Source organism: Leuciscus leuciscus (assembly GCF_965113295.1).
Source record: "Leuciscus leuciscus genome assembly, chromosome: 22".
Taxonomy (NCBI): domain Eukaryota; kingdom Metazoa; phylum Chordata; class Actinopteri; order Cypriniformes; family Leuciscidae; genus Leuciscus; species Leuciscus leuciscus.
In genome coordinates, this window is record NC_138746.1 from 10,637,951 (window position 1) to 10,665,906 (window position 27,956).

The window sequence follows — 27,956 nt, forward strand, 5'->3', positions numbered from 1 at the left end:
TGTATTTGTGGTCTGTCAAAAATTGGGCATAACAAACTAAGCATAATGGATATAGGCCAATATATACTTCAAAGTTTGAAAGCTAGTAAGCTATAGGCCTACTATCAGTGCAGTGGTCATATACGTTGTCTTTATATTTGTTTACCATCATCGCATAAACTGTTAACGTCAAAAAACTATAACTTCCAAAAGTCTAATTATAAGATTGAATCAAGATCACAATTTAAAACTAGTTTAACTTTCAATACCACCAAGTGACCAAATGCATGTCAAAGTAAACAGGGTTTCACGATCAAATCTGGACACCTGCTAAACAAACCATTGCACAGCATGTAGGCCAAAACAAAACAATTCAAACATTTACTTTGCTCGGTAAATGCATCTGATTTTATTGTTAAGGGTATATGAATGAAACTATATGATGAGTTTGGAGTTTATTGTTTATTGATCCCAAAGGTTACATGCAGTCGCTTTCCAAAAGTAAAATACAAATAAAAACGAAGAGATGCCCCATAGTCGTTGGTATATTGCATTAAACGAAATCCCATTCAAATGAAACTATGAATGGCCTTTAAAACATTTTTAAAATGTAAACAAACGGAATATGCGACTGAGGATTCCTGGGTCAATTGCAATCTAAATTAATAACGATATCAAATAATGTTGATATCAACAATTAAGACGTTTTTATCATGTTTATTAACAATAGATCATGGCATTACATTCTAGAAAAATACCTCTATCAAGGCCCTCCATATCAGCTTTGCAAGTAGGTCAGCCGACAAACATCCATAACTCTCTTTGTCCATTGCTTGTCTCTTTTGTTTTTGTTTTATACGTGTCTTGAGATGTTTACGCTAAACGTTCACGTACAAGCGTCCTTTTGAAAGGGTCCACATGTTTAAGAGCCAAGGTCGACCAAGTTTGATGACATAGGGTTCAGTATAGTGTCGTGTAATGAATGGTGGTGGTGATGCACGGAATCAGCACTAGGCACTGGGATGGCGCTGGGACCAGGTGGAGGTGCGAGGCCGTGGAGGGACTGAAGTCCGGAGTTTGACGTGAGGAGCAAGGCCGGGCTTGACGAGGTGTGATCTGGGGTACCAGACGGCGTTTTATCGTCGTCCGAGCTTCCTAAAATAGTCTTATTTCCATTCATGGAAGACGTTAATGGGTTGTGACTGTTTGTGTTCGAGTTCTCATTATTCTCTCTGTGAAAATGAAAATGTAGAGTTAGGGTTAGAGCTTTAGTATTCAAAACTATACACTGTAAAAAAGTAAATGATCAATAAGTTATGACAACGTGTTTTTACATTGCTTTAATACATCAAAATAAGTTAAGCAATGTTCAACTTTTTTTTTACAAGTTATACAAGATTCAGCTAATTTTTTTAAAGTCAGTTTAATCTAATTTAAGTTGAAATGACTTAAACATCCCAGTTCATTTTACTTAATTTAAGGCAGCAACTTTCTTTCTTTTTTTTTTTAGTGTATGAGACTAATTAAAATGTATATCTCTGACATTGCAGGAGCAACTAACAAACAAACAAACAAACAAACAAATATTAACATATGTGGTTAACATATTTTTATTTTTATAATAATAATATTAAAAATTTAATTGTTATCTAAAACAACAATTAATATTATTATAAGTTGAAGACAGCGGGTTGGTTATGTAGGTGTGAAATATTGTTTAAATACTGTGTTAGGAAAAAGCATCTTAAAATCAATAAAATAAAATAAAAGGACATTTTTAAAAAGTATGTGCCCAGGAATTAGGCTATACAATACAAAATATAGCCTACCCATTGACACAAATATAGGGCATAAACGATTTGTGTACATTTGTGTATGTGTCTTTATCAATCATTTGTTCTAATTCGTGTCGATATTAATAATTTACAATAAAAAAACGTTCAAGCATATTAGCGAGCTAATGCAGGATAGGCCCTAATCATTTATTAATATGGTTAGGAAATAAATCTTATGGTTAAGAACCGTGTCCGCTACTGGTTTTCAATCACGACTTGTCAAATAAGTTATTTCATAAAATATTAATTAAGGATAAAGAATCGGGAAACGTACGAGATATTTTTTAATGGTTTACAATGTGGTTACAGCTTGACTGCATCGCCTGCGGGTGAAACTGGACACCCGTTAAGAAGGAGATTGCAACTGCACACATTCTAAACAAGAATACGTACAGATAACTCTTACAATTCGAAGAACATTCCAATTAATTAAAAATGGACGATTTCCCCTAAAGTTAATTACACCATAATACACACACTACGGGTTTTGTGGATTTTTTTTTAGAAAAGGATATAGCCTAAAAATGTCGTTTAAGAAAAGTAGGCCTTATATTGTCAAAAAAATAGTAGGCTATTGATTATTACTATATAAAGTGACATTAACAGAACTAGAGAACAAATTACATTTCACTGTGTGGCTATCTATCTAAGGGAATTTTCTTTTATGCAAGTTTCTTATATTATAGCTACTCACCTCTGGCTTAATTTCACGGCATGAATGAATGCATTCCATGTAAATAATGCGTTCTAATTACGTTTAAACACATAATAATAATAAACAGTTATTTAGCTGCAGACTATAGACCCGTACCGTTCTTTAGCTTCCGCTGCTCGGTCGCGTTGACGTCTGTTTTTAAACCAGTTACTGACTTGTGTTGTTGTTAGCCCCGTTGCCTCTGCTAGTTCCCTCTTCTCCCGCGGGGAAGGGTAGGGGTTATGAGTGTACCATTCCCGGAGCACACTCCTGCTCTTTTCTTTAAAGCAGTAACTTGTCTCCTCGCCGTCCCAAATGGAGCGAGGGAGCGGAAACTTTCTTCGGACGCGGTATTTCCCAACAGCCCCAAGAGGGCGGCCCCGGAGCTTCTCAGCCTCGACATAATGCGCTTTGAGCCAAAGCTGCTGCAACTTCGGGTGGTTGTGTGGAGAGAACTGGTGGCTCTCGAGAATCTTATAAAGCTCTCTGAAATTTCCCCTATGAAAAGCGACCACAGCTTTCGCTTTGAGCACACTCTCGTTCTTGTGGAGATGTTCGCAAGCCGGCAGAGACCACAAAAAGCGCCCGAGACGTTCAATGTTTCCACCCTGCTGAAGGACCTCGCAGACGCACGCCACTTGCTCTTGCGTAAAGCCGAATGTTGGAAGCATAGACATGGTTTGTCACGAATAAACGTCCACTTTTTCTACTTATGTCTATTTTACCGATGACAGCGACAGTTCTTCAACAGATTTAAAGTAAACCCTTTGGAGGCAAAAATTTTCGGACGACTTCTCGAGTAGACGAAATCAAATCCCACTCCAGGCGAAGAGAGGCACAAAACTTTAGATCCGTTCAAGCAAGCATAATACACCGTATATCCATCTAAAGCACACGAAAGAAAGTTGTTCCTCCTGCGCGAGTCTCTCGACACCTCTTCTATGTCGTTTCAGCATAACGCACTCCCGAAGAAAGACCTCGCTCTCTTGTTTTAATAATATTATTCTAAGCTGGCAAGAAAAGCGATTATGTGAACTGTGATTGGTTGGTTATCTGACCCGGGGATGATGAGGATAAGACAATAGTTTTAGTCAAATTATTTGCCATGGTTACGCTGTCATTCAAGGTAACCTGATATGCTTTGAGGTGGCTCCTTGGGCTGGCTGACAGATTATTCCCTTCATTTTGAGCCCGCCCACCGACATCGAAATATAGCCTCGACTTTCCCTGTATATTACATTTTTTTTTACCCGGGGGTTTGACAGACACTTCTAGCAACCAAAGAGCGCTGATCTGTGAGGTAGTGAGGCAGTGAGCAGTTGAGATGAGAGTGTCAGAGCAGGATTGCGCTCCAGACGCTTTCCAAACCAAGGACCCGGAGTCCATAAGTGAGTGACCATAAGCAGACAATTTACCCTGCCTATGCAAACCTTTTACTTTGTAACTGGTCGATCACACCAAAACTATTTAAACGTTTGGGGAACTCTCAGAAATCATTCACAAATTTCTCTAATTCATTTGCAGGACATTATTATGCTATCAAATGTAATAAAAGAAAATCACAATATGACAATAGTTTTGCAAGCACGTCCGGCCTACATTTATCTATTTAGTTTAGCTTTCTGTTCAATTCAGTAGCTTGTCCCGTGTTATGCATTATTTAGCAGTTGTTGAAGATAAACAGGGGGGTATGTTTCTCCATGTGCACACGCGTGGATGCCAGGCATTATGGACTAGAGTTGAACAGGGTTGGAGGGCGTTTTTAAGCATAGAGCGGGTTTCAAGGATACACGTTCGAATGAACTACGATCATAGGGATAGGAAACACTGCGAGGGACGATTGTGCCGGTAAGACAATTTAGATTTATTGAAAATGCTGTTGACTAAAGTTAATCGAAGTATAAGATGTTCATGTACATTATATGCATACTTATTATGAACCAAGGCTAGAACATAGTTTTTCTTAAACCATATTTAGCGAATGTGTCATAGCTCCGAGAGGGAGAGGCGCATCTTTTAATGATGCCTGTTACGCACACCATTATTGGCATATCATCAGTCCATGTCTGTTGACTGAACTTTAACTCACCGTGTACCGTGGCACAGAAACAAAGTTCTGCTTTCATCAGGAACACTCTGATTTCAACTCAAAGCTTCTTGAGGCCACAAGAAAGTTAAGCAAAATCATATATTACATGAAATAAAAAAGCTGACACTGTTGAGACATGCCAGTCTTGTTATAAGAGAGAGAGAAAATTGCTTCGTTTAAGGTCTACTGTCTTTGCAGTTTTATACTGCACTGGTGCATTGAAGGCCTGTGATGTGGCTTGTGAGTGAAAAAGACTTCAAAACACGTCAACGCTTTAACGTTATATCGTGGAAAGATTACAATGCTAAAGTTCCCATCCACCCTTTTAACTGGCAATTTTGCGTAATACAATCACAAGCTACACTGGTTCTAAATATCTATACTGCACGTTCTATGCAAGCTCTGACGAATAAATGATAAACAAGTAATCAATGTTTGTGACGCACTTTGAATACATTCTTGTGATCTGATAGGCCCTAAATCAAGAAAACTAGAATCTTTTGAATTCAGTTGTTTAAATTTTTTTGACAACAACAATTATTATTGTTATTATTACACAACATATACAATATAGAATTAACCATATAATTAACATAAACGACAACAATCCTAAAATCTACGCTCAGATTACAGCTAAAATGTTTAATGTTGAATTTTACGCAATTAGTGTAAATTACTGTTGTTGATCTTCTGATAAGTAAATAAATAAATAAAAGCAAAGCTATTAATGCCAACCTCGGAGGCAGCCACTGCCCTTGGAAATTGATATGAACGCAAAGCGCCTAAGTTGCACTTTGCTATGAGGAAACATTTCTTATGTTACTTACTTTGATATCCTTATCTGATCTATGTGGATCATTCCCTGGACACTGAAACTATTACCAATATATTGTTGATGATTGTTGATGACGGCGAATTTAAGACTATTTCCACCAATTAATGCTGATTTACATAAAATGATCATCTATAAAATACACTTTAACACCCAAGGCTCTAGAGAACTTAGTCAGTGATAGTCACAAATAGGCATTTTACCAATCTTTTCTATTTGTGACATTTGTGATTAAACTAAAACAGTACAGTGAAGCAATGGAAAACACACATTGAAAGGATTTTGGATGCTTTCTGTGTGTGTGAGTGTGGGGGGATGTCACTGACAGGCCAAATCAAGGTACTCGTCTCGCCTTGACACTGTTTGTAAACGGCTTGTTTCCACGGATCATTTTGATCAGAACTTCGAAGGACCTGCGCTGCTCGTCTGCATGGTGATTATTACAATGCTGATGAATGGGGATCGCGTTTCGTCTAATAGCCGCCCCCTGTTTTGACAACCTCCCACAGCTAACCGGAGAGCGCGCAGCCGCGACCTCCACTAATTGGACTGATTATTGCAAGATGTTTTTTCCTCTCTGGAAAGCTCAGGGTGGCGGCAGTGCGCGGCTGCTCCGTGGCTTGCACCACAAGACCTGATGAGTTACATTCTTTCAGACATGTCATGTTAAGCGGGAATAGAAAGAATTAAACCCAGACTTGTGGTGTCAATGTGCGGTTCGGTGGAAGAAAAACAAGACACCCGTCGTAATTAAATATTGTAATAACGTCTCAGCGCGAATAGATACATTAGTTGCATTTAATAATAGCCTAATAATAAAATAAAATAATAATAATAATAAAATAGGCTATATAGTCGATATAGGCTAAGTGTGCATAATGCAATCAATCACGAGACAGGAAGCCCATGTAACACTTTCCAATGTAGCCTACTTCTAAACACACAAAGACTAAACATAACGAGAGAATTTATAGGCCTATTTGATACAATATAGTGAGTGACTAAAACAAGTGCACACACAATGTCTATTATGTTTTCAGAATTGTATGTAGGCTACTTGTTTTATACCTCTGATCCATTTTTTTGCTGTTTGTAAAGAAAGATATTTTCTTTGTTTACCCTTTTAAATTATAATGCTTAAGGTTGTGTGTATGGAACATAATCATTTTGAACTTGCATTTGATGACCACAATGCATTAATGCACAAAAAAAACGATTGCGTAACTATACTGTTAAGACCTATCAGTAGCCTACTACAGCACATTTTACTTGCCAGTAAATTTCAGTTTGGACATGATTACTAGATTTCGAAAATAAATAAATATTAGTATTTTATCAAAGTCCGAGACAAAGCCCAAAACATAAATCGAAACATAAATGTATTACCTCCTAAACATATTAAAACTCTCACAATTAATGTACATTTGATTCGGTTGGTAACGAAATTTAGTATATGCTCACGATAATTTTCTATTGTAGACCGATGAGATCCTTATTAATAAGAACGATGATGTTGCCATCTATGCAACAAGTGCGTTTCTTCAAATGCGGGCTTGGAGGCGTAACGGATTATTGGTGATGAATGCAACATATTTGACCATTTTTGGCTGTTCCTATACACTTAACTAGCTTTTGTCTTGACTTGGAACTATTAGAAATTTGTCTGGTTTATCGATGCACAACTTCTTGTGATTGTGTTCTCCCAGGAGACTGTGTCGTGCGCGCGTCTGAGCGGAGGCATTGGTTGTCTCTCTGGTTAGTTTGAAACGCCAGTTGCGCCAGTCTCTCAACTCAAGAATTCAGAGATACAAATGAAAGATTAGCTCAAAATAGTATCAAGCTTAATTCGTTATGAAAATAGCAGAAATCATACATGATAAAATAATGAGCACGGCAGCGGAGTAATTAGCATAAGCATTTATGCATAAAAGTTTTTAATCATATTAAAATCCTCTGAATGTAAATTATTTAATTACTGGAGCATACAAGTGAAATAAATAGCAAGGTAGCTAATCTTTAGATGGAACAAAAACAACAAATCAGGTCAAAACAGGTCAATTCAATGCTGACATTTCAATCGATATTGTAGGACAGTATTTAAGAAATAAAAAAATGACCCTTTAGTCAATAATTTGTAATTTATAGTTTTATAAAGATGAATTACAGAAAATGAATAGAAAAGTATTTGAGGAATCTCACTGCTTGGGCTGTGTGCGTGCAAAAACATAAATTTTCTGAAGCTTTTTTTTTTAAACATTGTGGTATGAAGTATGATAATATTTAATACATCATATGTTAGGCTACCTGATACCAGTCATAATATTGCTGTTATGAAGTGTTAGAAGTGTGCATTGGTTACAGAGGTCCCTAAGGACCATGCTTACTGTAACATTACTGTGATTACTATAAAACAATCAGAAAGTTGTGCAGATACATTCTGTGATTTACAATGGACTACATGACTGAATTTATATATATAAAAAAACAAACAGCTGAATGCATATAAAAGTAAGTTGTCTCATGAATTGTAGAGGTAAGACAGAAGGTGACACATTAATGTTGTGCTGGATGGTGTGATCCTTACACCTTATGTGAAGGTGTATCATGTTTTTCTAATGTTGGCTATTTTCCCAAATGCATTTAATTCAATTATGGCTTATGCTTGATGAAATTACCCAGACATGGCATTTTAAAAAACAATTAGATATACATTTTCTGTAACTGTAATAAAATATTTTTGCCTGTTTAGGATACAAACTGCTGTATTTGTAGAATAACTCTAAGGTGGCAATATGAAATCACACATTGTAAAGATTACATGGCAACTGTTTGCATTTTGGTTAGATGTGTGTACAAACGTTTACATATTGTTGGCTCTCGGTACATGACTACGATTTAACAGACTTTCAGGTTAAGGAAACGCCTGTAAAATGCTAATCTGTGTCTATGATAGAACATTTACAATGTGATTGATGTTATTTGCATTTTACTACTGCCTCACTATTGCACAGTAGCAAGAATATAATCACAGATTCAGCATATACACCATTTAAATGAATGGTCATAGAATTGAACTGATAGTTATTTTTAACTTTAAATATATATCTCTGTCTTGGAAAATGTGATATAACAAATGACTGGAAAATATATTTAATAAAATGGTAAACTAAGTGTGATCAGGGAGATGCATTAAACTGAGTTTTGACAGAACTTGACCTTTGAAAAATGGCTGTTGGTTGATGCTGAGAGAGGAGGCTTTTTCCAGAGATTTGTTTTGCCCATTTTGAATATAACTGCTTTTGAAGAGTATGAACATATTACTTGCCTCAGTTTTTCCATGTTTCGCACTTCTCCAGGTTTCTATCAACACCAAGGTCACTGAAAGAAAGGTCTGATGGCTGCTGTTTTGCACTTGTAGACAAAATAGGTGCAAAACAGGATATGCAAGTATTATGCAAGTTATGGCATTACTTTAACCTATGCCGACATCTTTTATCACTTACCACAACCTGGTTGTTAATTAATATAATAAATATAAATGAAAATATAAGAGAGACAAGAGCACAATAAAGCTCTCCGAGGCAATAAAGCATATGAGACTATTATAATGACAAACTTTCTTAAACATTCTTAATGTGCGTTTTTATTTTCCATGACGTCAGCAAGAAAAAAAGAAAAAAAAACTTGTTAGTTATCTCTCAGAAAATAATTTAGAGTTTAAATTAAATTGTTTAAATAAAAATTAAATATAACACCATTTGTTTATTAAAACCACCTCAGTTTCTGAATATAGAACTAAATAAACTGTTGAAATACTCTATGCTTTTTAAAAAAATATGCCAATGTTAAAGTAAAGTGTGTCAGAATAAGCACACTTATAGTTAAATCAATTAAATCTCTCTGATTACATTGCATGAAAGACAACTTAATCTAATATAATGAAAAAAGTCTGATAATATTTTTAAACACACCATAACATTATATGCAACAACATGTATGCACGTATTTATTCCTAAGAAAATATTAAATAGAACACACCTACTATTTTACGCCTACTAAATATACAGTATATTTTAAAAAGGATACATCCAGCCTGTCTAAATATACAAAACATACAAGCCTACTTCAGAGTTTGCATTTGCTTATAATAATATCAATCAGGTGTAGTTTTCACAAGTATGTCTTTTGGCTGTAGGTGTGTGTGTGGTCCTAGTAAACCCTACGTTCTGGGTTGTGTGAAATGTCCCCACAAGTACAGTAATACCAGACATTTTTGACCTTGTGTGGAAATATTTTTTTGGTCCCCTTGAGGAAAACCACTTATAAATCTTACAGAATGATGTTTTCTGAAAATGTAAAAATGCAGAAAGTTCTCTGTGAGGGTTGTGTTTAGGTGTAGGGTTATGGGAAACAATATACAGTTTGTACAGTATAAAACCATTATGTCTATGGAAAATCCCCATAAAACATGGAAACCCAATGTGTGTGTGGATGTGTGTGTGTGTGTGTGTGTGTGTGTGTGTGTGTGTGTGTGTGTGTGTGTGTGTGTGTGGATGTGCTGGAGAAGCGTCTCCTTGGGGACAGTAGAATTACTGTCAACTGATTACAAATTGCAATATTACCATCAGTCCAGGCCACCCACAGACTCATGCACATATACCCTCACATACACAGAGCTGATGGATGGCTACATGTGTCCATTCCAGAGGAGAAAGTCAGTCTGTAATGTTTCAGTCACTTACAGTTATAATTTCCCCCAAACTAGACCTAACTGGAACCTTCTGGAATCATATGATTACCACTTTACAAAATATTTTCTTGTGAAAAGGTTTTATCTTTATCAAAAGTTTTATTTTATTTTTTCATTTTAAATTGTAATTGTTTTTAATCTGTTTTAAAGACTATATTTCACAAAACTGTAACCAAATACATAGCCTTAGTCTTTTACAGTCTTTTTAATCTCCATAATAAAGCAAAACTGGTACACGATAGACACAATGTCTTGTTGGATCGTTTATATTGTTAATGTGATAAATATTACCATGGTTTATATGGTAACTGTTAATTTCATCCATGTGTTGAAATTAAGACATTTGCTAGTGGTTGGTACACAGATTGTGTAACTATACTGCCCTCTTTGTTAGTTATTTTGCAAGCACAACCTGGAAAAAAAATCACTGATTTCACTTATGATTTGTATTGATTTCTATTTGATTTCTATCAAGACCAAGCAGACTACACAACTGTGTTCCATGACAAAAAGGCACAGAAAAATGTCAAACGATGGTGACAGATTTCATAAAATGCCTGTTTTCCTCCACTTTGATCAGATGGCAACTTAATCCAACCAATTCAAACTGTTAATATCATAAAGAGGAAGCAGCTACATTGTTCATTGTACAATGCAGTCGTGCATTACTAAGCACAGTAGCACAGATACTGTGCAGGACAACAACAACTTTATTATGCCATCATAATTCATGAGTGTGTAAGTGGCAGCTGAAGCAGACGTTTGGACAAGTGTCCTCAGCAGTCACGCATTAAAGAGGACTTTACACCCACAGGTCAGGGCAGATAAAAGGCTTGATGGTTGTAAGATGGTGCACTGCAAGAAAGAAGTGTCTTTATTTGTTACAGATGATGAAGAGAGAGTGAACAGCTGGCCTTACACATAATATAATTCTTTAATTACCCCATTAGAATTTATTCGAATGACTTTAAGGAACTTTGCAAGTACACGTCAACTTATTCTAACCCTACTCTATCTAATGAGAGTTATTAGACATGTAGGTGTAACGTTACTTAACAGTAGGCTATGTGTCAAAGGGACCATGAAAATAAAGTGAAACCATTTTGATCATTTAACATAATTGTAATAATTTTGTGATCCTCCACTAAAGAGAGGCATTTGAGAAAGTTGTGAAAAAGAGCAACAAATGTCTCATTTAAATATATGACATTCCAAATTAATTTCAAGTAAGATTTAATAATGCCTGTACAATTTATCTCCAGTAAAATTATTTAATTTATCTGTATTATTTATCTCCCACACATAAAAATCCTCACTGTGTGAAATTCCTAAATGATAAATTAAAAGGATAGTTCACCGAAAATGAAATTGAAATCGGTCATCTTTTACTCACCCTCAAGTTGTTCCAAACCTGTATGTAAATGTAAAACCTGTATTTAAAAAGTACCTGTATTCAAAACCTGAATGTAAACTTTCTTTCTTCTGCAGAACACAAAATATGATATTTTGAAGAATGTTGGTAACCAAACAGTTGCTGAAAAAATACTATGGAAGTCAATGGGTCCCATCAACAAAACATTTTTCTTTTATGTTCAGCCGAAGAAAGAAATTCATACAAGTTTGGAACAACTTGAGGGTGGGTAAATTATGACTTATTTCATTTTGGGGTGAACTAGCCCTTCAAGATAAAGCCTGTGGAGTTATTTATGTTCTTCTATGAAGCTATGACCGAGTATCAACTACAAGCATATAAAAAAATGAAAGGGGAGCATTTGGATATTTATTGTTGCCCAGCATGCTTATGGCTTCCTGCAGACCCCTGCCTGAGCCTCACCTGAGGGAGAGAGGAACGGGGGTCATGATTTTGGTCTGCCGGCCAGCCGTGGCCCATGCTGATATAAAGACACTACGCCAAAGCCATATTTACATCAACTACAGTAATATTATCAATAAAAGCAGAAAGAAAGGCACCTTGCAGTAACTCAGTTCAGACAAGTGTCTAAGCAGCTGTTCAGAGGCTTCCTGGCGTCCTGTGAAGAATGGGGGAAGGTTTGGTCTGCACTAGAGGAGATGTACAGTTACAGCACAGAGTTCAGAAACCTAGGCCAAAGGGATAGTTCACCCAAAAATCTAAATTCGGTCATCCTTTACTCACTCTCATGTCATTCCAAAACTGTACTTCAGTGACTTTCTCAGTGAATGAAACTCAGTGAATGAAACTCAGTGGGGTCCAGTGTTGTTTTAAACCCCATTGACTTTTATTGTATGGACAAAAACAGTTAAAATGTTCCTTAAAATATCTTATTTTATTTTCCAAGGATGTACTGAACAACACAAGGGTGAGTAAATGATGAATGAATTTTCATTTTTGGGTGATCTATCCCTTTAACGGTATATGGCTTTTACACTTGTGTGGATACTATATACAAAATATCAATATTGTCCTCTAGAGACACTATGGCTTTGATTGCAGTGCCTGTAGTAAGTTACACCTCACAGAACGGTTGAGTCGGCAGATTACAAGCTATAACCAATACTGGTATCGACATGTCTGTATTTGTTGCGATAACCTCACAGTCACGATGAGTTTGACCTCTAATGTGATACGAATACATGAAATGGATGCCCAGTGCCTTCTGATTAGGTTCTGAGAGGAACTTTAATATTCAAAGAGCGAAGTGACTGGTGCTGGGTAAATTTTAGGGCCTCTAATGGCCAATAAAGCTGGATGTTCCTCTCCCACCACTGCAGTAAAACACAAAGGTGAAATTATTGAGAGTTAGTACATTCTTGCGTCTTTTAGAGGGTCAAAGGGGTTCAGAGTCAACATGCCTATAGAACACGTCTTCATCTTAACCCTTGACAAAAATCACTTTTCCAAAAAAAAAAAGAAAAAAAAGTGTATGCAGACAGAGTGCAGGCCTGCACATTAAAACAATATATATACACCCAGCCGTGTATGTGGGACTGTGGCTTTCCCAGCTGACCTCTCGGTTACAGGCCAGATGCTTTCTGCATTCGTCCTGTTCTCCAGTTCCATCCTGATATTTCCTCTCCCCGTGTTTGAATAATAATCCTTAAGCGACCAGAAAATTAGCATTCACTTTCCATCAAATGACTTCCACAGTTCCCTTAATAAAAATGCACAGTCTAACTTTAGCAACACTTCAACAGTATGAGAGTGGAAGGGGGGGGGGGGGGGCGTTCATTAACGTTCCTCTGAGCGAGAGGGGTACTGTCCTTCTAATGGTTTCTTTGGATGCCATATGTCCTTCACGTCAGCTAAGATTCTACAGTTACAGTTCAGGTTAGTGTGAAAGACAGACAAGTTGTATAATAGGAGGCCTTGGGGCTTTTTAAGCAGATCTCACCAGCTTGCATTACCATCAATAAATTCAACCCTGCAAAAGTGCTGACATAAATTAGGGGCCTTGTTCTCCTGTAACTGTACTTCCAAAGGTGTCATTGTTCAGAGGCGCATTAGCAACCTTCTGCACAGCCTTGCAGTTCCGCAATTAAACAGCCACTTCTTCAACAAATGCCTCCTCTTCTTGGGTCACTGATAGCGAAAGGCCCTTAAACTTTATATTCCCTGATGGAGCGGAAAAGCAAACACAACACTGGGGTTTGACGCTTTGGCAAACTCATTAATGCTTGGTTCTTTTCAAGGGGCGTAAGAGTGTTTATTGCAGTCGTGGGCATTTGTAGCATCAAGGGTGTTATTTGCGTGGCCTGGTGCTGTTTTCGTGAGCTTGTAAATGCCTATAGATACAAGGGTACTAATTTGTGCTTTATTTAAAACAACATTAATATGCCTTACATTTATTTTCCTTGAGATTACATCTTTAAAATACCAATTTGATTGCAGCAAGATAGGACTATCAATTATGTAAATATGTCTAAAAAGAATAATTATCCTGCACTGCTTACAGTGTAAGTACCACCAATTATACAATAGATTTTTAGACTCAAGTACTGAGCCATTATCAAAAAAATAATACCAAATCAATGTGGATTGTTAAATTACAGCCAAAAAAGTCAAAAGGCAAATCAAATAGCATTTTTAATTTAATCAACAATAATGCACATTCATTATTATTGTTGTTGTTTAAAGAATAAAGAATTGAGTAGTAAATAGTGGTTTCTTTGAAGTGTCCTTTCTGGAAATAAGCTTTCAGAGTGCTTTTGGATCAGCAGATTTGTAGTTTTTGTCCGGTCTAATCTAGTCACTAATTCAATCATTCAGGACTGCTTGGAACAGGAAAGGAAGACATTGACTTAGTTGAGAAAAGCGTAAATGGAGGGTTATGTGTGTCAATACTAATTTAATGAAGACAGGCCTTCACCTGTTTTTCACCTTTTAAATTCACCACAGCTTTCAATGCTGCATTTATTAAAGACAGGATCTATTTTGTTTCTTTGATTTGCACATTTTAAAAAGACAACATTTTGCAAGACTCTCTGCATACAGAAGGGCTTGTTCTGTCAGGGCTTGTTCTGTGAGCTGCGAAAGGCCTCGGTGCAGGTTAGACAGAGTGAGAACCGGCCTTTGAGTGAGGCCTTCAAGAGAAATAAAAAAAACACCCGCTCCTCATGCTTTCGGTCAAACATAGGTTCAGTGGAGAGGAGGCTGGCACCTTGCCCAGCGAAAAGCTCAAGCGACTCGCTCCGTCAGGTTATCAGAGGCGACCGCCACACCAAACAAGCCAGCACCGGGCACAGGAAGTACCAGATGGTGCAGGGTGGGAAGGCGAGTAACATAGAGCCGATCACAGAAAAGGTCAGGAAGTGAATGAAGGAACAGGAAATGACACAGGATCTTCTTTTCGAGCATCTGTATTTTTTTCAGTGGCTGCAACCGAAGCTTTGCGGCCTTTTCCGTTGAGTGACAGGCAAGCGGAGGAAAGCTGACATTGTTGAAGTATGAATTTCACCGTTTGTGTTTTTTGCAAAACACTAAGTCAGATCAGTCTCTCCTGATTGGCAAGAGGGGCTTGTCCTGCAGTCGACCTGACGGCAGAATAGGGGGGGTTTATTGGCGAGTCAAGTTCAATTTATGAAAGCTGTTCAACTTAATTCATAGGATCTCATTCCAAAAACATGTATTGAGATGAAGTTATACACTCTATGACACATAATACTCACTATTGCAACTTACAACTTTCACACGTAAAATACCTGAATGATGCAAATTTATAACAAAACAATTATTTTACTTAGTAAGCATCTAATATAGGAACGGACAACCAATACGAATGCCATTGCAATGCACATTTCACATGAACTGAGAGCAGAGGGAAAAGTGAGAGAGAGCTAAAGCGATGTTCTGTGTCTGGTCTTGATCCTGGCCTAAAGGAGTTCCTCCTCCTGCCCTCTCTCTGAGAAGGCTAAAGAGCTCAGAGCTGTTGTGACATCTCAGTGATTGATAGGTAAAATGAGACCCATCCTGTAATAAAAGCAAAGTCCATGCAACAAAAGGCAGGATTTTAAAATCCTAAGTCAATACAGAACATTGATCCCACTAGAGGGACAGCAAAGGAAAAAGAGGATAAACCCTGAAAAAAAAAAAAATTTCTGTCATGAAAGAAAGAATGAAGTATTACGTGAAAAGTCGGTTTATGGGACTTGGTCATCTGGATAATAGACGGGGCACGGCAGAATCACGCTGACCAGATATTCTATAACCGTTGGACTATAAAATCCAGGTCTGGAATCAATCTGCGATTTATAGCCGCCCTGTTTCTGCTCTCTGTTGTTTTATCAGTGAAAGGATGATACATTTTTGAGCTCTACCTGCTCACATTCACTTTACCAGAGTGCTGAAATGCTACAGCGGTAATAAATAGCAGTCGTAGCTTTAGGGCCTGTCATCAGCGTTCAGTCTGGTCTCTAGGAGTTAGTTTTGACCACCACAAAGACATAAAACAAGTTGGATTTTACCCATCCACCCATCTTTTACACAGCGTATCTACTCTACAGACTTCACAAGCACAGGAACCGCTGGCCATTATCGTCACATTCTTTCTCAGACTGTCTCGGCCTGTGATTGTGAATCACGTCTCAATGACTCAGTTAAACAAGTATGGCAACACCTACATGGCTTTAGAATCTATGTAACAGCAACCTGCGATCACTGAAGCAGACCTGCTCCTGGTTGTGGTTTTTAACCGCAGAATCACAAAAGCACACACAAGCACACACACACACAGATGTCTCATTGTTCCTTAGTCGCTCGTGCGGTTTTCTTAATTAAAGCTGAACTGCGGGAATGTCCCCACAATGCTGAGAAAAAGCACTCTTCTCCCTTCAGCTCAGCTGGTCTCTGTCTTTTATCAACCTGTTCAGAAAATCAAGCCTCCCCTTCTACTTATTCTTTAATAGCACTCAACAAATAAATTGGAGATGAAGACCAGAACATATATACATCACGTTTTCAGAAACACAGCCTGATGTCCTCACGACTTTTTACAATATAAACTAAGTTAGCACTTTCATTCATTCTAACTATAAGTAATTTTGAAACTACATGCCCATTAGCAGTCATTAGAGTATTAGTAGAGTGTGCTTAATATCTGCTAACACTTTGGGCCCTATCTGGCACCCAGCGCAATTGACTTTGTACACCGACGCATGTATCATTCCTATTTTGCACCCGACACACAGCGGACTTTTCCCTCCACAGACGCACGTCGGTAAAATAGGAAATTAACTTGCGCTCTCGGGGTCGGTTCAGCGCAAAGAGGAGGCGTGTTCCGGCGCAAACGTTCCCTGATGCTATTTTGCAGTTCCAGAAAACAATTCCGCCAATGACCAGGAAAAACCTAGCCTAAAGTCAGTGGCGCGTTGCACATGTTTTTCATATGCTATTTTAAGGGTGCATGCTTGGCCATAATCAATGTAGCGTGTGCACAACACGCATGCACTTTGATTCTCTCATCTACACACAGACGCAGCAGTTCTCATTTTTAGAAAACCATACACTATTACAAGGAAAAATATTAACACACGAGGGAAATCATTGTTGTGTCCATGAAGATGTGAAAAAAATAGGCATAAATCTAGCTTACACATTTACCCAAATTTTTATATCCCTGTTTAACCGAAGCTGATTTGGGTGGGTTTCTCCCATCACCAATGTCACTTCTCTGTGTTTTACGGCCCTGACGAGAACGTCGGTCTCCTCGGCTGTGAACCGCTCCTGGCATGCGCCTGGCAAATCCGCCGTTATAATAGCAATCCGCCATGGAACAAGCGCGCCTGCTCTTAAAGGGAATGTGAGATGTCACTCTGATTGGTTTATTTCACGCTACGCCCAAACCACACCTAATATATGAGTAATGAAGCTACTTCAGACCAACCCATTTCAGATTTGCGTCGGGCACAAGAGTAATTTATCCCGCTGGTATAATAGCAACAGCACCCAAGATCCACCCACAAAGTTACTTGCGTTTCGCGTTTGATACTTGCCTTTCAGATCGTTAAAATAGGCCCTTTATTTCTAAGCTCCTCAACAGACTTTCTAGTACTGACTATAAGTAACTTTTCAAGAAGCCTACATGTCAACTTATTCTACTAGCCCTAACTGTAACTCTAGTGAGTGTTAGTTGACATGTAGGCTACTTGAAAAGTTACTTATGTAAAAAGTTACTACAGTTACGCAACTATGTCAACTATCTCATTAATTTGCACCTACATCTCAACTTATTCTACTAACCCTAACTGTAACCTAACAGTCTACTAATACTCTAATGAGAGTAAGTTGACATGTAGGTGCAAATTATGAGTTCTTTGACAGTTGTGAAGTTACTTACTGTATAGTTAGTAGAATGTCTAAAGAGGACTATTGAAATAAACTAACCCATACTACTCAACAAAAATAAATGACAAACGTAAAATAGAATATGAATTATGGCTCACAGTATTCAGATCATCTCGATGTTCGAATTATAAAAAAAAATGTCCACTGCATCTACACTCTCAATCTCTTTTTGGTCCCCCTCTATCTCTTTTTACCATTGCTGCTCTAGTTCATTCAACACAAGGGTCAACCTACAGCTTGTCTGGCGGTAAATGTTATCTTATCAGCTCATGTTCAGTTTGAGTGACCAACTCAGTGGGTGGACTGAAGTATTTGTAAAGTGATCAGAGCAACAGAGTTCTAGTTCACAGAGATAACAGGCCATCTGCTGCTCATCCAATGTCAGCTAACACTTTGACACTACCTGTCCCATCCACAACAAAGAACAGCTTAACAAGGTATCAAACATGCCTGGCTCAGACAGGTGTGATGACTCCATGTGTAGCACACATCAGTAAATATTAGTTAGTTTTTCTCAACTGAGAGGGACATTTCTCGAAAAATATAACCAAAAAAATAAAAAAAATAAAAATGCAACTGTAAACCTTATTACCAACAGAATATTTTTCGACTTATAACGGAACAAAATACTGGAGCGAACTACTGCCATAGTTTGAGAAAAGACATCTGTGTCTGGCTTGATTCAAGTTCAACACAAAGTCTTAATTAATCACATAGCCCAAAACATTTTACAATTAATCAACATAAATTACAGTAGGATGCTGGTAACAAATACATCAATTGAACACAATATTAATATTGTTCTGGGACAATGAAGAATCAATTGAGGAAATGTATTTTTACTACTGAAAAAAAAAGAAAAAGAAAAAGGATGTGAATAAGCACATCAAAACATCCTGAATGCACTGTAGTGTATTTCACTCTGAATGACAATTGTAAAAACAAACAACAAAAACAAAATTCTGTAAAATTATTTCCATCACATGCAATGTTACTATAGACAGCAGCAGCTATCTGCCTAGACTTCAGAAGTAGCCTCTGTATGCCTTATGAACTTCAGGAAAGCTCCACTCTTCTCAAAAGGCACCTTCACTGGCTGGAGAAGATTTTCCTGCTCATATGGATATTTGTCATATATCTTCAACGTTCCAAAGCAAAGTACATGTCGACTACAGTAACTCAGATCTCAGCAGGGAACATTCTCATTGGCCTTTATCTTCCTCCTCTAATTTATAGTACTTGTACTCTTCATGTAATTTGAACATCGTTAGGATGCAAAACCAATTAACCAAATGTGGCTATTTTTATACATCCTGAGGTTCTGAATGGAGTGTGAACAATTTTGAAACACATGGTGTTAACTCTGTGCCCAGGTCGTGAAGACATTATGATGGTTTCTGAATGGTATTTTTTACATGCATATATGCTATGCTGATTTTTTTTTAACGTTTTTGGGGGGAAAGGTTTAACAGATTTACAACTTGATTGAAACAAAAAGAGAGTTTTAGTGTATGCAAATCAAGTCGGCATGAAATGAAAATTAGCCATATTTATTCTTCTAATTGCACTGTAATTGATCACATTCTGAACAATTCATTCATGCATTCAGACTTCTCTGTGGTGATGTGTGCCAAACTTTTTTCAATCATTTAGTCCTCTCAAATACATCGGATGCAAGCTCACATTCAGATCAGCCTTCAACCAATCAACAACAGATGGATTAAACCAAGTCTCCTCCTTTCATTTTTTCTTTTTCGATAATCTGTTTCACTCGGATGTACTTCACAATATGGAAGAAAAATATGTCGCTACTTCTGTTACATCGCATCTGCAATCTTACTAATGTTCGCTTAAATAAATGCATAAATCTGAAAATTGAACAATTCTCACACAGGTCTTAAGTCACAGACATTATTTCACATTGCCTGTCTGATTTCTGTCTCTTCATAGCAGCTTGACCTGCTGGCCAGCATCTGTTCAAGCCCTGTGAGGCTGGTGCTACCGAAACACTTATTAAAGTGGACATTAACAAGGCGGTGTACCAGCCAAACTCCTTGTAACTTGGACGAGCAAGGTGTCGAGATCATTAATTTTAATAAGGAGAGCCGATAATAATCTCATTGGAGATCTTATTTTACTGACATGACTCTCCTGGGCTAGCCCCATATGACTGGATATACAAGGATAAATCCCTCAGCTTATCAAGGCAACACAGCTTGTACTCATTACATATGAGTATTAGTTTAAGCTCTATTACAGAATGCAGAATCCCAAACTCCTGAAAGTGGCTGTCATTGGAATTTTAATTGACTAACATGAAGGAGGTTGTTCTTTTCCCCCAACCCATCTATCTTCCCCCCTCACCTTCCTCGTATCTCCCTTTCTGCTTCTACGGAACGATAAAATCGTCTGGATTTAAGTTATGGTACGTTTTTGAAGTGCTACAGGCGCCTGTAAATTTGGCGGGCACCTTTGGGAGCCACTGCAGCGGAGCTGGCTGTGCCACTATTTCATAGCCTGGATGATTCATGGCTCTCCGTGTCGTTCCCACAGAGGCCCTGTAAATCTAAACTCATGCTGCCGTCATTGGGGAATGGGGCTAGCGAGCAGAGGCCCAAGGGCCACTTCACATGGACTAACGCTTTCGGTCATTTCACTGCTCTTTACATTTCATCAAGGTGATCCAACCCCAACCAGACAGGCTTCAGGCTTTGGTAGACTGTGACCCTAGAGCTGTCATACTGACTTCGCCCACGCACACGTCTTGCCTCGGTTCTCTCTGGCCAGCGGCAGCTGTCCTACACGCTCGTAAAAATCATATTCCTATTAAGTTATAAAAAGGTTTTGCAACAAATGCACCATTTCATAGGCTTGAAAGAGAGGGAAATGTCAGTGGCAGAGTAAAACTGAGTTATTGCTTCCAGTTTCCAACAAGTAACTGATAGAATATAAGAAAAGAAGGATAAGAAGAAAGACAATATAGGAGGATAAGACGAGAAAGCCCAGGAGGGGTGCGCGCGGTCTTTGTCCGTTTCTTACACAAGCTCCTGGACTCCTTGTTGTAGACACCTGTGCGCGTCTAATGTTTCAGCGAGTCTCTGAAAAACAAACGCACAGCTCCGATCTCTTAATCCGCGTGGCTCCGTGGAGCATGGTCACATGATACGGCTGGGCCGATGATGATGGTGGGCCACGGTGGTAGGGGTGCATGGGGGGGCGAGCTTAATCTTTTTTAATTCAAATCAAGGAGGTCCCTGGTGGGACACAGGGATGATACCCTATCCGCTGCAATCAGGCTGACCTCCACTTCGAGCGCGCTCTAAATGATTAATGGAGCTGCCTTCCCACTGGTTTCCACGGCAACTGGTAACCGGATACCCCACAGGAATTCGGCTGCCCGCCCAAGTGAGCGCCAAGGGAGGACGCAGAGAGGGAGAGTGAGAGAGAGAAAGAGCAAGGGGAAAAAGAGAAATGAAGCAGTGGTACAGTTTGTATAAGGGAAATGGATGGGGGTCGAGAAGGATAGTCCCAGTTCCAGAAGAGAGAGAAAACAGAGACTTCCGTGAAGATGTGGGGTGAAAGCATAACTTGTGAGAGAGAATGATGAATTAGGCGGTAACGCTAGTTGTTCACTATTCTAATGATCAGGCAATTGATTTAAAAGATCGCCATTCAAAGCGGCAACAACATCTGTCATCCACCATTATAATAAATACATTAATATGCACAGATACATTCAAGCTACAGTGGGTTTTTGCATTGTCAAGCTACTACCTGTCTGTCCAAGTGTACATGACATAAATGTATAAACAAATATTGAAAGGATTATCTTTCGGACAGTCGCAGGACCTCTGTCTTCAAGAGCAAGCAAACACAACACTGAAGCCTGAGGTATGTACGTACAATGGTACAGCAGGTACAACAGGAAAAAGAAACAAATCCCCAATGCTAGTAGTTATTTTGAATAGACAGTAGTGCATAATATTACAGTTTTTTACACCTAGTGGCATTTAGTCCCCCCTGAGGTAGTTGATACAGTACAGTACAGTAACTTGTGTAAGGATTGGCTTTCTTTGCATGTGAGAGTTTATTAACATGCGGTGACAATGGTAGTTACACACAGTTCAATATTATACTTTTTCAAGAAATCACGGAAAGATGAGTGAGGAGAAGAAAAAGTGCCATCTACATCTGAGTCTACTTCACATTCCCATGAGGAGACAGCGAATGAAGCGGCAAATGAAGCTTCCCATTTCCAGGACAAGCATATTTCATCACTGGACAGTAGTAATTCGGCACAATGCCAAATGATTTTGTCTCATTATGACAGCGGAAACAACTTAAAATACTCAGTAATTTATGGTCATACAGATAAACATCATTTGAAACTGTAAAGGGTCTATTTTTATTTGTGTATACTCGTTTATTTGTGGTTTTCTTTCTGTGAAGTTTGTGGAGCGCGTCACAAAAATGAATCAAAATTCAATGTATAGGCTACTGTCAAGCTCTTGCTTTCCACCTGAACGCTGGTTTTGGGTTGGTCCGTAGATCCATAGACATGTATAGAAAGGCTAGATAGCTTACCGGCGCTGAGAGCCAATGGGACCCGACGACGTCACACGGCGGCCATCTTAGGACAGGACCGCTCGTCCAGTTATAACATTAAAGTCTATTGTGCATGTAGTGCTGAAATAACTATATTTTGCTCAATTTTCAACCGATTTTCAAACGGCTTGGTGTGTCATAAACGTCAGGGATGCGGCTATTTAACTGCATACTTGTGAAAAATTATAGCCACAAACGGCATCAGCACAAATCATAGCCACGTTAATAAGGTTTGTAATAAACCAAACCGTTTGTAAATCCGTCAAGAATTCAGCAAGTTACGAGCATTTTAGTTGGCGTATGTCACTCACCTTCCGTCCACAGCAGCAGGGAGCAGCAGCGCAGTCTCCTGACCTAAGATGGCCGCCAAGTGACGACACAGCTGACTCCGCCTTGAGCCATCTAGCCTTTCTATACATGTCTATGCGTAGATCGTCTCTTCTTCTTCTTCTTCTTCTGCTCTTTTTCCTGTTGTAGTGGTTAGCAAACAGTGTTGCATTACTGGCGCTCCCTTCTGGAGTGGAGTGTGGATCGCCTATGACTGACTGTACTCGTCGTCTGACTGTATGCACCGAACCATGATGTCCATACCGTGGCGGTTCAGGACGAAAACATGTACTCTTACACCCCTAATATCTGTAATATATACTGTACTAAAGTGCTTTTTAAATTATTTACATTTCTGATCGCTTTAGTCTGACAGAAATCTAACGTGTAAAGTGCATGTACATGTACACGTACGTAGCATGTAGCTAACATTACAACTATTGACACAACACCATGCTTAAAATACTGTTACCTCAGTGTCTGGCCATCCGACATTACACATGGGCTTTGCAACTTTTAAAATAGCCCATTGTCCATCCATCCAGAAGGTGATTGATGATGGAATCAATGTTAACTTGATGGGACCTCTTGTGCTTAAGTGGCCTTTACTGGGTAAGAGGCTACATGGGGATTGGTATCGATAGAATCTCAAGGTCTAAATTGATCTGTCCATCAGGTTCACAGCCAGATAGTGTCCCTGAGTAGACAGAAGACAACATTGATGGAACTTCACAAATCATGATATTGAATATGGTGGCAGAGGAGAGATTATCAGACAATTATGAACTATTTAACTTAATGCCTTAATAGGTAATAAGCAATTTAATGTTTTGAAAGAAGGGTCGGCTACATATCAAGATAACATTCTGATCTTATTGACCTTGTAAAACAACACACATCCACTGAGCTCTCTCTCGGTCTAATCTTTCTGTGTGTGTGTGTTTGTGTGTATGTTTAGGAGTATTTGGTGTCAGGCCTATTGTTGTGGTCGATGGTAAAATCAGCTGCTAAACTTTCACAGGAAACCACACAGACAGAAAGCGCTCCATACTGCCCAGTCTGTGTATTGAAATACCATCTCTGAGAGTGTGTTGTGGGGGTGTGTGTATGAGTGTGTATATTGGAAGACATTCACAGTATCACGAAAGGTATCTGTGTACATGGTGTTGCTTCTCCCGCAACATCCTGTCTCTCGTCGATACGGCCACAGTTTTGGATTGAATTTCTCCAAAGTTTTTGCCACTGATGATGACACACACAGCTTTCCAAAACAAATTTAAAATCCACAATATTTGCAACTACTCAGAATTGGTGTTAATCAGCAAGCTCTGTTGTATATTATATCTCAATAAGGCTAGCTGGAAAATGACATTTTGCAGCACTCCGCAAATTTGTTATGAAAAGGGTATTTTTAAGTTTTGCGCGCGTGTCCCGTGTCTGTCTGTGTGTGTGTGTGTGTGTGTGTGTGTGTGTGTGTGTCTGTGTGTTGTACGCAGTGCTGACAGACTGATGCAGTGGGGGTATCACTGACAGACTGACAGGCCAGTAAACCCAATCTGACCTGTTCCTCCTTGCTCTGCTGTGGCCTCCGTCTCCCAGTCTCCCTCAGACTCCAGTTTCCTCTATTTCCTGCACAATCTCACAAGCCTTTATAGAGCTGCCGCTAGTCACTCACACATGCAGCTTTAACCCACAGAGAGTATGGCAGTATTGACCTCACCCAGGTTCAGCTCTGTAGTCTTTGAGAACACAAGATGAATGTACTGGTCACAGTCTCTCATCAGTCTATACTGTGGGAATAATGACAGCTCATTAGACTGATGTGTTTACATGTCTTTTTCAACAGCACACTACCAATAGGTATTACTGAAAAATGTATAAAAAATTATGAATATTTTTAAATATATATATTGAATTATAATATATATATATATATATGTATATATATATATATATATACATAAATTATGAATATTTTTAAATATATTTTTTTATAATAAAATATATATATATATATATATATATAATTTAAATATTAAAAATAAGGTATATTACAAATGCAAGTGCAATACATAAAAACATACACAAAAAGTTGATTAGTTACCAAAAAAAGTTAGATAAAAAATGTAGACTTATTACTTTTGCTATTAAATCAACAAAGCTATGAAACTACACATATGGAAGTATAGACATTATGCAATGACCAAAACATTTGAACTCTGCAAAGAAACCAACCTTCGCCTTGACAAAAAAATTGCACACTCAATTTTATGAGGTGTAACCTGATATACTTAAAAAAAAAACAATTAAAAAAAACATTTTATATAAATGATTAATAATTGATAATAATAATAACAATGCAATTTATTTATCATTATTTTAAAATTATATCCAGACAGTTGTCCAGACATTTGAATGGTATAGTATGTTCACTTTCTTTTGATGTTTTTGGCATTTTTTGTGTTCTTTTGATAAAATATATACAAATGAACAACAACAGACTTTTGTCATTGGCAACATGGGGATTTACCTACAACTCGACACATGCTGGAAAATAACTGTATTTTTCTTTATGAATTAGCAGAATTCATTTTACTCTCTGTTCTGAAGTCCTGCCTGCACCATTTTGTTGAAATTATGGATAATGATCATGACCTGTGTCCGTAAGGCACAGTGTTTACTTTCATAAACAAGTTTATAAGATGAATTGAGGAATTCAAACTGTGTACACCAATGGGAGCAGAAATGTTTAGTCACAGTGGAACATCTGACACATGTGACTATACCGAAGGACTGAAGGCTGATGGGTAAGAGACCGGAAAAGCTTGTGTGGGTGGCTGGAAATACACCAATGGCAAACAGCAAACAACTAGAATCCATGAGCTGATGACAAAGTCTGACCTGAAATCCTCGCTCACTTGTGTCTTATAGCTATGTGCATGTGTCACGGATGTCTGTAGACAAAACTTCATGAAACTTTTACAAACCACAGGAATTTGTGTATGTGTACTTGTGTACTTTTTCTGTACCTTAAGAGATGCTGTAGCCAGTTGCTCCGGAAATCATGTATTATCCCTTCATGGATGTCCAGGTTTGGGCTTAACAGGAAATAAATGAAAACCTGTATATTGAGGTCACAAATCAGCACATAAATTAATGCATAGTTTAACTTTGGGTTACTCTGTGTATTAGAAGAACATCCAGTAGTTCTCATCAGTCAACAGGCACATAAGAGTCAATGTGAGCTGTGTGAAAGGGGTTCAACAGTAGGTTTGCCCCCTTTGTCAGAGACCAAATGGGCCAGTCTAACTGTGTTTCATGATTAATGAGAGAGGGAAATGGGGTCATGTTGTATTAAGAAAATGTGTGTTTAAACCCAAAACCGGCAAAGAGCTCTAGACTAATGCATCAGTTATCGACTGGACACCTGAGAGCGAGAGGCTGTTACACCAGTCCCTACGGCCTGCAGGCCCATCCATCCACACAGAGCTCCCTTTCCCTTTCTGTCTTAGTCACTCTCTCACTTTCTCCCTATCGTCTTTTTTAGCTTTTTTCAACTCTCACTTTCTTGCAATCTCTCTCTCCATCCAGCATTTCCCTATTGTCCATACTTGCTCCTTTGCACAATAGGCTCTGTGTCAGTGTGATTGCATGTTTATAGGGAAGCCATGATTGTTAACACTCAATCCTCTCTGAATCCCCTCAGTGGATAGCAACTTGATCCTGATGACTTGTTGGGGATACAACGGCACGGCCTCGGGTCCCTACAGCCAAGATTACAGTTACACTTCTCTCTGCGTTTATTTCATTCTCCAATGCTATAGCAAATAAAATGTGAAGATATTTGAAGTAAGGCTAGATTATTATAGAGTATTTTTGGTTAACATCCTAACTTGGGGCTTTTACAATTACATGTTTTTGTGCTTTTTAAGAGAGCAAGTTTGAAAACTAACATCATATAAATTTGTTTCAGATCTGTTTTTGGTTTGCTCAAGTGAACCATCATTTTGATGCAGAGAGTTCACGTTGCAAAGTTTAGTTGTAAACTAAATATGGAGGGTAGATAGCGACTAAACAAACAATGACTGATTCAGACGAGCTTCTCATCCTCAGTGGAGGCCCAAACAAACGAAAGCATCACTGTCCTGTGCCGAGATACCCAACAGGCAGTGGAAAAACAAATAATAGAGAACCATGACATGAAAGTCTGTGCAATGGGTTGCTCTGAAATGAAAACCTGATATTTACAAAAACAGATTTCATAACTGCCTTTTCATCAATATGTCAATTACCATAAATTGGTTATGAAGAGTGAAAATTTCTGCTTTTGATATATATATTCCCTCCTCAACGGAAAATTCTGCTGTATGGAACAATCAGTATATTTATGCCATAATTAAGTCTGACTAGGACTTCATCAAAAAAGATGATGATGATGATAACTTGCAAAGGGAGTTTGAAAATCAGATTGTTTGTCTGAACTATATCATTATTTACGGTTTCTCATAAACAAAATGTTAAAAACTGTTGACCATAGGATGACTAGACCTGCTGGACTAGACTACATAAAACTTAAAACCATACTGTTATATTTTACAGTCTTGTTTTGATTATTACTATTATTTTCACAGCAAGGGAGCAGAAAGCAAAAGGCATTGTATGACATTATACATACCCATCAAATATATTTGTTATACGTCAACCCAGGGTTTTCGTAAGGATAGATAGATATGTAAGTATAAGTATAACATTTATTAATCCCTCAGATAGGAGCACAGGCAGAAGAACTGCTCTGAGGTGAGTCAACACTGAAGTATACAGTATCATATTGATTTGCTCATAGCTGTCTTGCTCTTAGACAGACGATCCTGTTTTATTGGATCATTTCCTCAAACTCTACATTAGGAGGCAGACAGGATCAAAAGCAAACACCAAGAAAGGTCACTCTAATGATTTCTTGTTTATTTATTTATTTTCATTAAAAAAGGGAACACAAAAAAAGTAATGTTTAGCAATTAGACAAAAA

At 38.2% G+C, this 27,956-nt stretch overlaps 1 protein-coding gene and 1 long non-coding RNA gene across 2 annotated transcripts in view; one reads left to right on the top strand and one right to left on the bottom strand.

Moving 5' to 3' along the window:
• Positions 1-224: 224 nt before the first annotated feature.
• Positions 225-3,485, bottom strand: six2a (SIX homeobox 2a). The gene is made up of 2 exons (XM_082153532.1): positions 2,626-3,485; positions 225-1,211 (listed from the first exon to the last, which is right to left on the bottom strand). Exons 1-2 carry the CDS (start codon positions 3,183-3,185, stop codon positions 902-904), a joined length of 870 nt encoding a protein of 289 aa, XP_082009658.1. The 5' UTR covers positions 3,186-3,485; the 3' UTR covers positions 225-901.
• Positions 3,486-4,328: 843 nt separating this feature from the next.
• LOC309486798 overlaps positions 4,329-27,956 on the top strand; it is a 35,341-nt gene continuing 11,713 nt past the window's right edge. Inside the window, exon 1 of the long non-coding RNA XR_014201688.1 lies at positions 4,329-4,356. This is a non-coding gene — a long non-coding RNA (uncharacterized lncRNA). The remainder of the gene's footprint in view (positions 4,357-27,956) is intronic.

Excerpts from the sequence above, each read along its gene's own strand:
- six2a (XM_082153532.1), bottom strand. The coding sequence starts at position 3,185 with ATGTCTATGCTTCCAACATTCGGCTTTACGCAAGAGCAAGTGGCGTGC. Across the intron at positions 1,212-2,625 it reads GCAGCGGAAGCTAAAGAACG|AGAGAATAATGAGAACTCGA; the intron begins GTACGGGTCTAT and ends TCATTTTCACAG.